This window comes from Falco biarmicus, chromosome 9 (assembly GCF_023638135.1).
Source record: "Falco biarmicus isolate bFalBia1 chromosome 9, bFalBia1.pri, whole genome shotgun sequence".
Taxonomy (NCBI): Eukaryota; Metazoa; Chordata; class Aves; order Falconiformes; family Falconidae; genus Falco; species Falco biarmicus.
Window position 1 is genome coordinate 2,420,161 of NC_079296.1, and position 16,378 is coordinate 2,436,538.

Genomic DNA, 16,378 nt, shown 5'->3' on the forward strand with positions numbered 1-16,378 from the left:
CAAGCACACGTTCTGCCTGGCACGGGCAGAGTATGTGCTCAGGATGGGGACCAGCCAGCTTTGGGAAATCCACCCTCTGAGAAGACAGGGTGCTCTGGCTGCCCATCGCGTACAGCCACGGTGAGCCACAGAAGCACGGGCTCAATGCCAGCGCCCTAACACGGGCAGCACCGCCTGCAGGCTGCTGCCCAGGAGCTCTGCCAGAAGCACCTGGGGGTCTAACACAGGGCTTGAGACAACCCACACACGGGACACAGCAACGCATGCCACACCTCACACACCAGGCTGCTGTGCAGCCGGGACAGGCAGTCCTCCCCCCAGCGCTCCCTTTAATTCACTCATCAATATGAGGAAGGCATTCCCAAACTATGCCGAGCAAAGGATTAATGCCGAAAGCCCAACAGGCACTGACTGAGGGTATTCACACTGTCTCTGGTAGCCAGCAATTGCTACTACTGTAATTATTTCTGACAACCTTGCATTTCAGGTAGCCACAGACAAACTTAATACTCAAATCAACACAAATCTTTCTGTTTAATACCCTCCCTGCCTATTCTGGGGCTATTAATTCCTGTTACTGCAGTTACTCCAGGATGAAAAGCACAATTTTTGTCCATCCACCCCAGGAAGCAGTATTTCCCATAGCTCTGGAGCTTTATTTTAATCTGCAGGCAGGCAGGCAGGCAGGGAAGTGGATGGAATAAAGGTCAAATGCTGGAAACCGGCAGTCCCCGGCTTTCCTGTCAGGACCCATAATCAGCCTCTGAAGTCACAGTTGCTTTTCTGTTCCCATCGTTGGTGAAAGCACAAGTACAAAATGCTATCTCCATACCCTGACAACTGAGTCACTGTGAATATCTAAAACATGACAAAAAGCAGGATTACCCACTAGATGGAGTGCATTCATTGTAGAATTAAATAGTTCCTCCAGAAAATAGGAAGTTTTCACAGTAGCCTCAACAAAAAACAAAGTAGAAGGCATCGGGTTCTCACTGCACATGGTCTTGTCTCCTCCACAGAAGATGCGGGCAGACAACTACCACTAATCAGATATTAACTTGTGCTTAATAGCCATACTAGAAGATTACAAGAATACGGTAACATATGCACAATGTGGGCAAATTTTCAAGAATCAGCAAGAAAAACAAGAAAGAAAGAAAAGCTAATCCTACAAGAAAATATCTATAATGCTCCTGGATTCAGAAACTAACATTTCCTTCATCAACGCTACCTGCAGCATTTGCTTCTCTAGGTAATTAGAAATTCATCAGGATCATGAACATGCACCACCCACTGCTACAGCAGGAAACACTAGCATGACGGGGTTGCTGAAATGCAAGCATTCCCTTTTTTGCTGCTTTTATTGCAGATTTTGCCAGCAATTTCTTCCAACAAAGAACACAGACAAAATGCAAATATCCTGCCATTGCAGTTTGCCTCCTGGCTCACCCAAACTCCGTGAAATGCCTGCTTGAATTATAATTGGCTCCATAAAATGAATCATCTTATGGGTAAAAGCATACCAGGCACAGATGCAAATCATACAGACACTCAGCAAACGGACTCACATTTTCTTTTGAAAATGATCTTGTGAAGCACAGGTATCGTGTGACCTTGGATTTAAATAAGCCATCTTTCCAGAGGTCAGCATCCAAGCCATCTGCTGTTTGTGCAACCTAGAAAGAAGAGACAGAGGGAGAGAGGAGACATGTGAGCCAAGATAAAGTTAATATATGTGCAGTACTTCTTCCTCAGACCTCTTCTAATTAACAGTAGCCCGAACTCTCACAGCATCTCATTAGTTTCTGCACGAGGTATAGTGCAAAGAACTTTCAAGAGGAGGTATAAAAAGAAGTTCTAAAAACCAGTGTCTCTCGGGAGTCTGTTGATTAAAGATGCTCTGACAAAAGCTATTCTAATGAGGAAACAGCAACTTTGGTTACGGTCTCCAAACAATAGTTTAGAAAAGTCAGCATATCTAGGCTCTCATTACTGCCCTACACACAAGGGCACACTAGGGCAAGCTCTGAGGAGGGCTCCATGTAGAAAAAGCAAATGAACTGCCCAATCTCAGTACTATTTTCACAGAAATGCCATCTAGGAATTCTGGCTGCCAGGCCAAAAAGCTGCTTCCTTTTTGGAAGGAAGGCTGGGGAAAGCCCTGGTCACTCAAGGCTTTTAGCAGCAGTGCCACATGCAAGGATGCACTCTGTAAACTTCCCTCTCCAATGTAACCAAGCGTCCATGGCAAAGGAAATGGACCCCAGGCCCTCCACTAAAGCGAGAGGCATGTGCAGGAAGAGAAAAGCAGGGAAAGATCTTGCCTTTGAGCTGACTCAAGGAATGGGCATGAGGCAGCACCATGCCCAGGGAAAGGGCTCTGCTCCTTCAGCAGCCAGGCACTCACCCTGCATGGCGTAAGCTGTTGAGAGCCCCTGCCCCAAAAGGTTTGTTGTCAATTAAGAGAGGAGACAAGAAGGCAAATGCAAAGAGAAGGGTAGCAGAAGTAAGATCACCCCACCAGACTAATGCCTGACTGACAGCTCCCAACAGTAGACTCTTCGCATGGTCTGAAGATACACAGAGGCACAGCTGAACTTCTGCCTAATGCCTCTCAGATGGGGGCAAACTGCTCCGCTGTGGCTCTTCCAAGTCTAATCTTACTGAGTTAAGACCTTGGCCCCAGAGCAGCCTGATAACAAAGAGCTGACATTTGTTGTTACTGTTTGCACCCATGTTTTGTCAAGCAGAGATTCTGCGCAGGGTGCAGGAAACAAGAGATGTGTGCTGACAAGACCCTCGAATTACCCAAAGTGCGGGAGAAAAAAAGCGTGTTTATTGTCTGCTCAAAGGGAGCAAAGTGCATTGGCTGCTCTTCACATTTTGGCAACTGCTGTTCACAAGTGCCTGCTCAGCTCGAGCCCTTGTACAACACACACAGCTTCTGCAAAGAAACATGCATCATTTGTAAATAATAAAATTTCAGAACAGGATTTTGGTGGGATTTTTTTTGTTTATTATTCCTTGATTTCAACTCTTTCCTAAAGTGCTAGTTTGGGAATATATAAAATCCACATGCACCTCCCTCCCCTGTGGGAAAGTCAGTCCTGGTGAAAAGAAATAAAAAAAAAAAAGAAAACAGACAGCTTAGAAAAACTGTTGGCATATAGAGAAATGTAGCTTTAACCCCAGCCCTTGTTAGAAATGGTTTGAGGGACTACAACCAGATTTATACATTCTGTTAATTAATATGGTTCGAGTTTGGTTGCAGTTTTTCTTGTGTCAGCCAGTTTGTTTCCCACATTAAAGATGCTCAAAACAGGCAGCAAAAGACCCAGCCTGCAACTGTAAAACCGGTGCTATACAAGTTGCTGTCAAACGTGTTTTTTGTCAGACCTCTGTAAGCTTTAGGGACTTCACATTGCCTACAACGATACCAAATAATTTTTGAGGTGGAAGTACATCACTTCAGTTGATACCAGTCTCTACAACTCACTGCCCAGGGCACAGCTGGCTGAGAGCCCTGATGGGCCCCTGCACTGGCGGGCTGGCACTGCTGCCCCTCTGGAGAAGCCTGGCACTGTTACACTGCAACTTGGTGATAAAAAACACCCAAACCTCTGACCCACACCACAGCCCCTTCCAGCAGCAACCTTGTCGCTCTAACCCATCAAATATCTACTAGAAAGATCCAAGCTGGTTCTGCAGGGAGCCACGGGGCAGGGCGCTGACCCCCCTCCTGCCAGGCACAGCAGCACTGGCTGACCTCGCACTCCCCCGCCTGACGGCCGGGCAGCCTGGGCACCACGCAGCACCGGCAGCTGGCGGTGGGACCGGGCCCTTGCCTCCTGGGAGCCAGCAGTGCCAGGCCTGGCCCACAGCACTGCCTCTTGGGGACAGGGTCCCTGCTGAGCAGCCGCTCGGGCCCCTCTGATGCTCCTCCACCCAGCTGAGCTGCCAGAGGCTGCACGGCTGCCTGCCCCGGCAGCACCAGGCAGGCTGTGCCTGCCGTGCCACCTGTGGAGCCTTGCAGGAGGACACCAGCAGCAGAGCAAAAAGCAGCTGGGGGTGAGAGCTAGTCAGCCCCAGGGCCCCACAGGAATGATGGCAAAACCATTTCTGCTTCTGTCAAAATGTAAGTCACAGGCAACATCCCAAACAATTAACCCTGAGCGCTCTGCCTCCGCATCATCCTGCTGAAGACTTTTTCCAAGCCTGCAGAATGCAAGCATGCATTAACTTGTCAGAAAACCTATGGGGAAAGAAAACAGAGCAATATAAACAGGAATCTTCTTACATCATCTGCTGGGCTCCTGCAGGCAAGGAGGATCCCCACCACCTCTTGAAGCAGAGCTCTGCCTGAGCCGCGCTGCTTCACGATGGCAGTGTACCCTCAGTGGGGCAACATGGGAAGGGAGATGACTGGAGAGGCCCAGGCAGACCTGCCCAGCAGGATGGGCACTGTGCAGCCCCAGCTCACCCTGTCCTCTGCTTAGCTAAGAGGTGCGGAACATGCAGGACTGAGGACACGACACTCCAGGCACAAAGAACGGTCCTTCTCACAGAGCTGGGGGAAGACACTCCTCAAGCATGTGTTACAAAACAGACTGACTTGATGGAGTGACACCCAGTGTGGAAGGTGTTCCCCAGCCAACCCCTCCAAGTGCTGGTTGCTCTACCTGCTGCCCAGCAGTCAGTATGGAGTTACTGCTACCACTGGGCAGGCCTTTGGCAAACAGGCCCACCAAACTGCCTGCCCCACCAGTGGGTGCAGGGCCGCCCCTGCTCCAGCACAGCCACAGGTTAGCAGCCTGCTCAGGTTCCCACCCCAGAGCAAACCCCACTGTGGAGCTGGCGTCCAGCCCGCAGCAAGGAAGGTGGCTGCTGGGAACCACACCTCTCCACCCCCAGGCTCCCAGCCTCCCACCTCTCCTCCCCCTCCTCCCCACCCAGACACTCAGTCTTGCCAGTTTGGGCAGATTTTCAGGAATCTAAGTTCAGATGCACTATGTACATTCTGACAACGTAAATCTTTGGTCCTTCAGCTGTTAAATAGACCTGGCTAGTCATTACAAGCATCAGTAGCTGTTTTCTAGGCAGACACAAAGGCAATGGAGATTTCCGAGTAATTAAAAAATTACTGAGGGTAAGAGACCTCTGGCCCATTCACCAGCATTCCCCCAGTTCTGGTATCACAGGCTCTGCTGCAGTGTCACCTCCAGCCGGGGGGTGTGCTGAACCCAGAGGGCTCCATGCAAACCTGGAAAATGGACCAGGACATCCCCTGGGCTTTTAACTTACACCTGGGCTGAAAGCACCCATGCCTCTGCTTGTTTTGTTTTAAAAAGGAGCAAAGGGAAAAGGAAGGAAAAGAATATGGCAATGGTTGTTTATTGGAGAAAGGACACAAATGAAAGGGAAACTAGGTAAAGCCTGTAACATAGCTGTCTCAGAGAGAGAGAACTGGGTACTGCACAGTCACATAACTCAAAACCACCAGTGAAAACTACACAATGTCAAATTCATCACTAACATGAGGAAATAGTTTCCCATGCAACTGTGAATCCACCTGAGGAACTGAATGCTGCAGGATGCTGTAGCAAAAGGCAAAGCGACCAGGGGACTACAACATCCCAAGATAAACCAGTGTTAGCGCTTCCCAAAAGATGTAAGCGGTTCTCCTTTTCAGGGTGCAATCCAAATCTCTTTAACTATTAGGGCTTTAGGGAGTACACTCCTAGGATGGAGCTGTCACAGCTGCCTTCATCAAGGCTTTACACCCTGAAGCAACAATCAACTATTGGTGTCTTATTAGGGAAATTGCATATCTGGAGAAACACAGAGCCTGAGACCGCCCAACTCTGCACGTTGCCCACGTCTCGGAACATGACTCTCCCTGCTGCACTGAGAAGTGCACTTCTGCATGCTCTGCTTCATGCCTTCAGATAGTTCAGTGGGTCCCAGAGAGGTCATGGGGAAGTGGCAACCCCACATACCACACACTGCTCCAGAGTCCTGACTCACGCAGAGGAGCCACCTTCCCAGACATTCAGACAAGAAAAGCACATCCCTATGTGCCACGGCCCCATAGGTTTAAGTACCAGGACATCCTGTCACATGAAGGTGGCACCCAGAGCGGCCTCATCGCAGCAGGTGCTGTGCAGCGGAAAGGTCACAGACTGTGGCTTGCAGCACCCCGGCACCGAGCCGGACCGCTGATCTGCCATACATAAGGCTGAAGCAGGAGCTGCGTGGAAGCCACGCTTAGGGCAGGACAACTGCAGACAGCAGGCACTGCCCCATGGCCTGGCAGCAGGGACTGCTGGCCCCAGGGTCAGAGAAGAGCTCCTTGTAAACAGAGAGGAAGGCAGAAGAACCAGAGGAAAGGCAGCCTCCTCTGTGCCCCCTAGAAGAGAGTGACCCACATTCACAAGCATTATTACAACACCATCATAATTGGATTAAGCCACAGGAAGACTCTTTTATCTTGTTTAAACTGCGTTAGCAGCAAAGCTCCCTGTTAAACCACAGACAGGCTATCTAGGGTGAGCACTCTCTCTGCCCAGTCATTTAGCCAGAATACAATTCTGTTACCACAACTCTCACATTGTCCCGTGCTCCTTTATCAGGGCAAGCAGCTAATTACACAGCCTGGCTCACACAGGGAATGAGCCCTCAGAAAAATGCAGTGAATGCAAAAGCTTTCCAGGTCTTTGAGGAACCTTTTCACAATTCCCTCCCTCATGTCCTTACTTCAACCTGAAGCCTTCACACTGAACAGGGTATGCAGCGGATCAGAGCTGAAAAGGTGTAAGCAAAGCCTCAAGTCAACTGGTTTCCACTCCTGACCACACAAGCTGTGCAACTCTGGAAACCCAAGGTGTGATGTAGCACAGTTGAAGCACGTACATGGAAAGGTGACTAGGGCCTAAATCTTTCCATAAAGAGCTCTGCAAGGTCAGTACTTTATGTTATTTCACTGTTTGGGACACTAATCCACGGGGAGAAAAGTCATGCTGTTGGTTACACAGCAACTAAGCCAAGGCACAAGCAGCTGCTGAACAGTGACCTCCCTCTACACACTCATATTCACCTCTGCTGTATCCAGCTGCCTTTTCCTGCTGCTCAGCCTCCTGCCAAAGTTTAGTTTAGAGGTCTGCATTCTGTCCATCAAAATCATCCTTGCAAAACTCTTTGCTTTCCATTCTGGAGCTTCTCATCATTACTGTGCAGTGCTGATATGTGGGATTAAACAGCTGATGCGGGATCCATTTATTCAGAGATATAATTTGTGCAATACTTAGGACTCCTTCAGGATGAATGTTACTAGGATTATTAAATTTGCATGCCATGGTGGCCAGCTGTTTCTGAAAACCCCTCACCCAGGTAATTATGCTCCTCTGGAGTGGCACAGATGAAGTAGCACGATTGCACCCACAAACCTCCACTGAGGGAAAGCACTACGTGCTGTGGGCTGAGTGGTGGGCAGCTGGATATCAAATTGCTTCTTAAAGCACACATCTGAAGGCAAGTGCCCTCTGGAAGAGATGCTGTTCCCAGCAAAGTAAAGCCTCATTAGTGCAGAATCAAAGCTTTAGCAACAGCAGCTGAAATAGCTCTACTTACTACGTCATAACCTGTCGGTGCTCGATTCCGGGATGCAACCACACCAACACCCGTGATGGGATCCATCGGCAAGTCGGGCAAGGCATCTGAGAGGTCTCGCACTTCAGGCATTATGGACTGATCCTGAAAGAAAGGAGCAGAATTAAAGGGCTGCTCGGCAGCACACCACCAGCAGAAGACAGAGAGCACCCAGAGTCTGCATGCATGCCACAGTGCCTGTGCTGACACACCACAGACTACCAAGTTAAACACAGTATTAGGCCAGACACACCTTCTGCAGTTTCATTTGCTTTTGATAAGAGGGTACATTTGTGCAATGCCCAACAGGCTTGGAATTTGGGCCAGCAGCCTCTTCTGAGATTAATTTTGTTGTTTCTAGGATACTCAGCATGGGCTGGTCTCCATCTAGCAATGATGGGAAAACCCAAGCTCAATTCCCTTCCCTCCCAGAGAGCAAATTTCATCCCTGAGTCAGGCTGGTTGAAGCAGCTCTGTCATTTTAAACAGAAAGAAATCTGCTCCTAATGGCTTCACTGGGAGGTTCCCCATCCACTATGGGTGTTAGACACATGGGGGGGGTTCCCCTACAAGTCTTCGGTCCCATTGCACCCTCCTGAACCAAACCATTTTCATGTAGCAGCACAGATGTATCTGGCGCTGTATGCAAAATCACGCTTGCTGCAGAGAGCCTCAACACCAGGGGAACACAGATGAAGCAGCACAGGATGGTCTGATGCAAAGCAGACAGAGGCCTTGGTGAGGGCCTGAGCATCTTCCAGGCGAGGGGAGACATCACCGAGTACTTCATGGGAGGGAGATATGCGGAGGGGGATAGAAGCGGGTAAGACCAACCAATTCCGGAGAGATGCTGTTGCAGGAAGCACGAGGAAAGGACAAGAGAGCTGCTGAAACAACTCGCTGAGGAGGAGGAGGAGGAAAGGTGCACTGCCTCAGCACGTGATCTCCTGCAGAGGCAGCCAGTCAGGGCAAGTCTTCTCTGGCTTTCAGGCAGGAATGCCCCAGGAAACCACCCCCCACGAACCCAGAGATAAAAGGGCAGTGCTCTGTGTAAACAAGCATCACTGCTGAGCAGCCAGACAAGCCGTGAACCAGAGCTACCTAATTCAATTCCCTCCTCAGAGCAATTAAACCCCAGCATTTCTAGGCCATGTAGATGGCTGGTTACTTACTGCTTCTAGAAAAGGCAGAGGTGAGTGCTGGTGCCAGTGGGACCTGGGTTTACACTTCACAATGCCCAGTCTGAACAAACACCGTGCTGCAGGCAACAAGAAAGAGCAAGTCTGGGCCCTATGTAAATAATAATAATGTCACATGAACAGCCAGACTACCTGAGGAGTCCAGAACAGAAAATAGCAATCAGTAATGGTGAAAACACTATTGATGATGAGCCAAACCCAGGAGAGCTCTGCTTTGGTACCTAGACAAGCATCCAGACCCACTTTGCTTCCTATGCAGTCTAAGCCTCCAAAGCACAACTAGAAGTGCACCCTGAGCCATAGGGGCTCACTGATCTCAGGACCCTGCTGCAGGAACACTGGTGGCACCCGGCACAGCCCAGACAGACCCCGCGCCCCTGCCTGCACTGCTCTACCAGCTCATCCAGATGCCTCCCAAATAATCCAGAACCCATTGCCTAAACGTGCAGTACCAAGCAAAAATAATGTGAATTTAACAAAGAACTTACAATCTGTTCTTCATACAGACGCACGTTTTCTGAAACCTTTCCAAGTCACTCTCAATAACATGATGACTTGTTATTACACATTGGGAGGAGCTGGACGATAATGAAAACTGATATGAGCTTCTCTTAGGCCATTTTGAACTCAAATCCAGGTAAGTGATGATAATCCCCAGCACGCTAAAAAACACTGCGCGGCAGGTCCCAGCAAGGCTGCAGCTGCACCGTGGGGAAGCAGATCTGCTCCCCCAGCGCCTCTGGCCTCCACCAAACCTGCCCCGACGAAGAACTGGTTTGCTCCACAGAGGTGGGGGAGCTGGGTCAGCTGGAACAGTACTGACACCTCACCTCAGGAGGGGAAGCAGAGGGGCTGTGCCCTCTCAGGCCCTGGGAGAGCCCAGGCGGGCAGGAAGCCCCTGGTGCTCCCTCCTCCTCCTCGGCGGCAATGACGGGGCTAGGGACCCACACTGGAAGCTGTTGCAGGGGGGCCTAGCTGCCCCGGCAGGAACCCCAGCAGCAGGGTCAGCCTGGGAGAGGCTGAGGACAGGTCCCTGGGGGTCCCCCGCACCACTGCAGGAGAGGAGAGGGGTGGGTGCCTCTAGGCAGACCCCTCACCCTGGCGGCACCCCATCCTCAGCGGGAGGAAAAAGGGCACCTTTGTCGTCGGAGCCGTTTGCGGTCCCTCTCAGCGCAGCAGGGGGAGGGGAAACAGCATCAGTCTTCACTTTGTGCTGGCTCACACAAAGCCCCTCTATGGCGGTGGTGGCGGCTAAGCACGGAGAACAGGGTTTTCCGCCTGGAGAGGGCGGGAGGCGGAAGCCACGGGGTGAGATATGATGCAGCACCGGCGCAGGGCCCAGAGCAGCACCCCACTACAGCCAGGACCAAGCTGAGCTCCCTGCGCCCGCCATCACTGCAGAGTGCCCAGTAAGCCTGGCACCTTCCTCAGCCAGACCCTCGGAGCACAGCCTGTGCCTGCAGCCAGCAGGGATCAGTGGGCAGGCGGTACATCAATCCAGAAAACAAACTCTGGGTCTCTGATCCGCATGGTGCACCCTGTTCCACAGTGGGAAGGCTTGGGTCAGCCTGTGCCTGGCCACCACAGCATGGCAAGGCTCTGTCGTGCCAGACCAGCCACTCAGGGCAGCTTCCTGCTGTGCGGATGGCACTGAGGATGCATCTGGAACAGATATGGAGCAGCAGCAATTCGTTTGCACACTCAGATAAATATTTTTGTGAACTCTGCGCAGGTCAGAGGGGAGTCTCTGGCTGGGCAATCATACAGATGATTAGTTACATTGCACTTCTCCCCCAGGGTGTCTGCAAAGTTTGGTTTTTTCTATTGTGCCTTTGAACTTAAAAAATAAAAAAACAAACAGTGAAAGAACAGATTAAATTAAGGAGCAGGATTCTATAAATACTCCTATTAGACAGCTTGTTATTTTAATTAGATTCTCTTTAAACAACTTGAGTTTCACCTACATGCCCACCTAACATCATGGTGGCTGAGAACTCAAACCAGCTGACCAGGAGATGGCCTTTCACCATCCTGTGCTAAACTGTGTTTGCCGAGCCCTGCCGAAGGGCCTGTGCCGCTCCACCCACTGCAGGTTTATTCTGGGAACAGCCCAAAAAAGTTAGAAGAACATTTTTTCCCATTAGCTAGGAGCATGCTCCCTGGAGGCCATTCTCAACTGCAGGGCCACATCCAGCCCCCAGCATGCCCGGGCTGCTAAGGGAAGCCGGATGCGGCCCCGGGGCAGGAAGAAGCTTCAGAACCCCATGGGCCCGCTCAGACAAAGCCAGCGGGGAGAAGGACAAAGCCAGCAGGGAGAGGACGTGCCTCCACCAGAGAAAGTCACCATGCATCCTGCCAGCACCAGTCCCGAGCAGCGCACGGCAGAGCGGGATGGGATGGCTGCAGGACGAGACACAGAAAACAGGCTCCTGGCACGCAGCTGCCACGCTGCTGGCTTTATCCCAAATGCTTCCCACCCCCTCGAACTGGCCATGCTGCCAGGCAGGAGGGATGAGTGTCCCAGGCATCTTGATGCCTGGAGCTGCAGGAGAGGCCTTCAGGGACTCTGCCAGCCTCTGCCACAGCCTTCTCCCCTATCTCAGCCAAGGCCCTGCTTTACCTCCTTTGCCTCCTCCTGCCCAGGGTTTGGGGGACCACTTGCTCTGTGTGGTACCAGTCCAGGCATGGCCTGGCCGACCCCACCAGGTACCTCTGCAGGCGCACAGCACAGACCCCAACCCGCTCCCTCAGCGGCACAGCAAGGCCCCCTCCTTCAGCCCAGCAGAGATGGCTCTGCGGGCCGCAGCCCAGAGAGGAGATAGCAGTGACTAGAGTTGGGGTGCCCTGCAGCAGGCAGGCTCCAGGCAGAGCTGCCGATCAGGATTCTAGAAGTCTTTGCACTGGGGAGTTTGAGGCCAGGGGGCTGATGGCCTTTTACACAAACCAGAGCAAGTGGCACTCTGTCCTGTCCTGCCACCCCTGGCTGCAGAGGCTGCCAGCCTTCAGGGCATGCCACCAGGAACGGGCAGGGGAGATGAGCAGAGGAAATGCAGGCAGCAGTCAGAAAGCCACACACGTACAGCCCAGCTGGGGTCTCAGTTTGATCCATTATCACACAACACTCACTGGTGCTCCGCTCTGGGTCCTCCTGCTGCAAAGTACCTACTCTCAACACACACCCCAGGTCTGCTTCCTAGGAGATGTCTAACACAGGGGCTGTGTTGCCCTGGCAGTGCGAAGCCCACCTGCCAACTGGCAGTGTGGCTCCAGGCAGCTACCTCAGCACCATGAACCTCACACCCTGTGGAGACGGCAAAGCTGGGGGCAACCCATCACTCCGGAGGGTGCCATCTTGCAGCCCACACATCTCCCCTTCTCCCAGCATCCTCGGGATTGTCTATGTCCTTTTCACTCGCTCCCACCCATTTTCCTGCTAGCTCATGTCTGCTTTTATTAGTTTACCCTAGGCATACTTTTCTGCTGGCTTCACTGTCGGCTTCAAGTGTGCCACTGAGGTGACTGCTATATATGCATCCCAGCCAAAGCCCAGCAGTGTGTGTGGTCAAAGGAATACATTTTCAGAAATTAATGTATTCTTGTGAGTTCATAGAGCATTTTTCCCTCTCAGTGCTCCTTTCCCACAAGTTAGGCAAGTTCAAGGGCTGGTGGGTACATGATCACATCAGACCCAATGATGTATTTGCTACAGAAGCATCATGCTGCCAGCAAAGCGGGTCAAGTTCTGAAGTTAAATAGCAAAGGACTTGTAGTTGAAGGAAGAAACAATAAGACCATTCTCTCTCCAAGCCCTGCACTTTGATATTGACTTGCTCTTCCCACAGACAGTAAAGTATGAGCTAAGGCAAAACAGGACAAAAATTATCAACTACCTCGCTGAGTTCCTACACCCTGCAGGAAATAATCCTATCAAATCAAAGCAGACACGTTACTAAAAACCTTGCTCACATGCTCGAGTTACTGCTCTATCATTTTGAAAAAGCAGCAGGTACTGCTAGCACAACGCAGGTTGCTTAGAAGTTACACTGACACGCTCCTCTGCACACACGGTCCTCCCACCGCATCCGGGAACAGGACACAGCCCCGGCCAATTTTCTATTTCTGTTGATGGAATGGGACATAGTTTCAATCAGAAAAACAGGAGACTGTGGCAGGACACAGGGTCAGGGCCCCGGAGGCCTCCATCACAAGCAGACAGAATTTCAGTTTCGCATTTCACCCCAAAGAAAGGTATGTCTGGAATCACCCCTTGCACCCAGGCTCTCATCTTCAAGACAGCTGCCCCATATCAGTTGTAAAATCTCTACATTTTTTGACTAAACTGGATGGAAACAGGAACTGAAATCACAGAACGTGCAAAACTGAGATCTTGTACTGCTTCACAGCACTTCTTACTATGGACACACATTTTTTTAGCACGTCCTATTTCAAACCAAAATAGGTTTCCATACATAGATGACCTTGCACCTGGGTAGCAAAATTTAAATGACATTCAGGTGTTATTTCTATCTTGGCACATGCATGAATGAGTCCCAGGGGTCTACAGGAACCCTTCAGCCTGGGATTCACTTTGTCAGAGCAGCATGGACTACAGGACTGAAGTGTTGTCTGTTTTATTTCACACCTCCTGAAGCTCAGCCTAAGCCTTTGTCCCAGCATGATGAGAAAATCTAGTGGGTAAGGCTAGCTCAGTTAACATTACAGGGATGACACTGCCAACCTGCCACATGATGCGCGGGCTCTGCTAAGGTATGTGTTAGCATGGTCTAACTCAGGTAAAATAGAACACATGATGGAGAAACCCAAGTTTTAGCCTGACCAGCTGAGCATCTGCTAAAGGCCAGCCTGTCTTGCTTCAGCTGAAGGGCTCTGCTTGTGGTACCACCACCACGCTGTGAGAACCCCAGCTCAGAAAAAGCACGGAAAATACTTCAGCTTGGTGGGTCTCGGAGAACCTCTCCAGAAACCACAGCAGAAGGTCACAAGCCTTGGTAACGCAAGGCACGAGTACATAAGGCACAGGCTGCTCAGAACCACCGCTCAGGCCCGTGCTGCAAAGAGAGTGCCTGCGTTACCGCCTCCAGATACCCAGAAACCTGGCAACAGCCGAGAAACACGGGCACCAGCTGAACCCATGCTGTGAAACCCTGCAGCAAGAGACCATGTGAAACACCGGGGTTTTGTTACCCTCTCTAACCAGTCACTAGTAAAACGTGCAGTAATCTCCCGAGCAGGTCAAGGTCACCAGGGCTTCGCCAGACCGAAGCCGTCCCCACGGCGGGCACCCACCCAGCGGAGCCCAGCGGTCCCCCTCGGCGCGCAGCACTGCGAAGGCGCGGCCTCCCCGCGACGCACGGCCCCGCAGGCCCCCGCCCGGCCCTCCACCGCGCGCAGCCGGGCGCCCCGGGAGGGCTTTGCCCTGGCCCGCACGCCGGGGCCCTGCGGCCGCCCCGAGCCGGGTGCGGGGCCCGGCCCGCCCGCCTCCCCCGTCTCCCCCCTCGGCCGTGTGAGGCCGCCGCCGGGGGCCCACTCTCGCACCGCCCCGCCGCAGCCCCGAGCGCCCGCCGGGCCCGGCCCCCCGCCCGGGAGCGCCGCGGCTGCGCCAAGGGTTCCGCGGCGGGTTCGGGGACACTTAACTGTTGCCCGTGCGGCGGGCGGCGGGTCGCGACTCCCCCGTCGCAGGCAGAAGCAGCTCCTCATCGCCCGGCGAGGCCGGCGCGGCCCGGCGGGAGGAGCGGCGGTAGCGGGGGAGCGGCCTGCGGGCCCGGGCGGAGCGGGGCGGGGAGCGGCGTGCAGGCCGCGGCCCGGCCCCGCGCGGAGCCTTACCCGGCGGAGCGCGCCGTGCCGGGCCCGGGGAGCGGCGGGGCCGGGGCCGCAGCAGCACAGCGCAGCTCGGGCTCCCCGCGCCGCCGCCGCCGCTGCGCAGGCCCCCGCCCACCCGCGGCCGGTCCGCGGTGCGCAGGGCCCAGAGCCCGCCCCGCCCCGGCGGCACCGCGACCCCGGCGGCACCCACCGCGAAGCGTCCTGCCCCACCGCGTGCTCGGGGCCACTGCCCCGGCCTCAGAAAATTAAACTTCACAGAAAAAAAACCCAGACCCGGCGATTCCCCTGCTGACCTCTGCCTGGGTAGAAACTTCGCCCCAGCTCCTGCTGGGTGGGGGTCTGCCCCGGCCTCCAGCTGTCTGCCTGAGCCTTTGGCAGGTGGGCAGCGCACAGGGGGAAAACCAGCTAAACAATTGTAATTTGGTCAGTGTAACCTGAAACAACCTACACCCGGGAAATGGCAGCTGCTGTGGACTGACGGAGGACAAGTCGTGTCAAACCGAGCTAGTTTTCTTCTCAAGTCCCAGGGGTTAGGGAATAAGCAGTGTTGGGAGCTCCCTTGGCTTCAGTAAGGTCCTCGATGCTCCCTCACCGCCATCTGAAAAACAAACTAAGCAAACACAGCCCAGGGAGGGCAGGGCTAGCATGCTGGCTGGGTGACCAACAGCCGTTAGGGGTCCACTTGCAGCATGCAACATATCCTGACCTGAAGGTCTGCTGAGTCTGGTTCTGCTCAACATTATCACGTGCCAGTGATGAAATTGAGAGTGCGCTTAACTGAATTAGCAGGTGATGCAAATCACAGCATAACCTGGAACAGTAGCATGGCCTGTAGCCATAATCACATGAACTAATCCTGCAGCTGTCCTGCATTTAGTTTTGAGCACCTTACCTCAGGGAAGGTCATCACTGATAATCTGGAAAGCAGCAAGATTGGTGCAGGGGTTGCCTTTGATGTGAGACTGAAAGAGCTGGAGCTGCTAATTTAAAGAAAAAGAAATCCCGGTGTGAAGAATGAAATAAAGGAGGGAGGAAAGCATTAATTTGTAGATGAATCAAAGAGGAGAGCAGTAACCTGTTTTCCCTGTCCTTTGTGATAAACTCAGAAGTGATGGGTGTGAAGTGCAGCAAGAGATTTGGCAAAGGTACAGTGAAAAACTTCACAATAGCAAAGGCACGAAACATAGCCTGGTGAGTTTTTATCACTGGTCAAGTTGAAAGCCCTCCTAAAAGCGCTTATCAGACATTACTCGGCTGTTCCCTCGGGGCACAGACCAGGTAAGTTTGTCTCCTGCATCCTTTCTAGAGCTGGTTTCCTTTATTTTCCATGACATGCCTGATCAGAACCATGGTTTCCTTTGTGCTGGAAACTTGGCCTCTGTGATTTAAAAAAAGGAAAAAGATCTCGCTCCAGATTTGCTCCCACTTGTCCCCTTTTGTCCTGACAAAATCAGGTACCACCTGAAAGGGTGATGCGCTTAAATGGAGGTCCATCACTGTTGTTATAGGGTGATTCCTTGTCTGATATTCTGCCTTTAACTACACTACTAATTCCCTGTTTTATTCCCCTCTCCCACTTTCTTCTTGTTCAGGTTTAGTCATCTATTGAGTAGCTCTGTCCAGCCTGTTCTTTTCCTGCCTGGCTAGCTGCTGCTTCCATCCTATTTGAACTCTCTAGGTATATCCCCGTAGCC

General features: G+C 52.4%; 1 protein-coding gene across 6 annotated transcripts in view; it reads right to left on the reverse strand.

Annotated features, from left to right (window-relative positions):
- MVB12B (multivesicular body subunit 12B) overlaps positions 1-14,811 on the reverse strand; it is a 68,878-nt gene extending 54,067 nt beyond the window's left edge. Inside the window, exons 1-4 of one of the 6 annotated variants that reach the window (XM_056351156.1) lie at positions 14,499-14,810; positions 8,817-8,902; positions 7,627-7,749; positions 1,569-1,676 (exon numbers count right to left, since the gene is read on the reverse strand). In XM_056351156.1, the coding sequence (XP_056207131.1) occupies positions 1,569-1,676; positions 7,627-7,737 (219 nt within the window). In that variant the 5' untranslated portion in view covers positions 7,738-7,749; positions 8,817-8,902; positions 14,499-14,810. Of the gene's footprint in view, positions 1-1,568; positions 1,677-7,626; positions 7,750-8,816; positions 8,935-14,498 lie in introns of all 6 variants that reach the window. The other 5 variants (XM_056351157.1, XM_056351159.1, XM_056351154.1 and 2 more) reach the window with 5 other exon arrangements.
- Between the last annotated feature and the right edge of the window lie 1,567 nt (positions 14,812-16,378).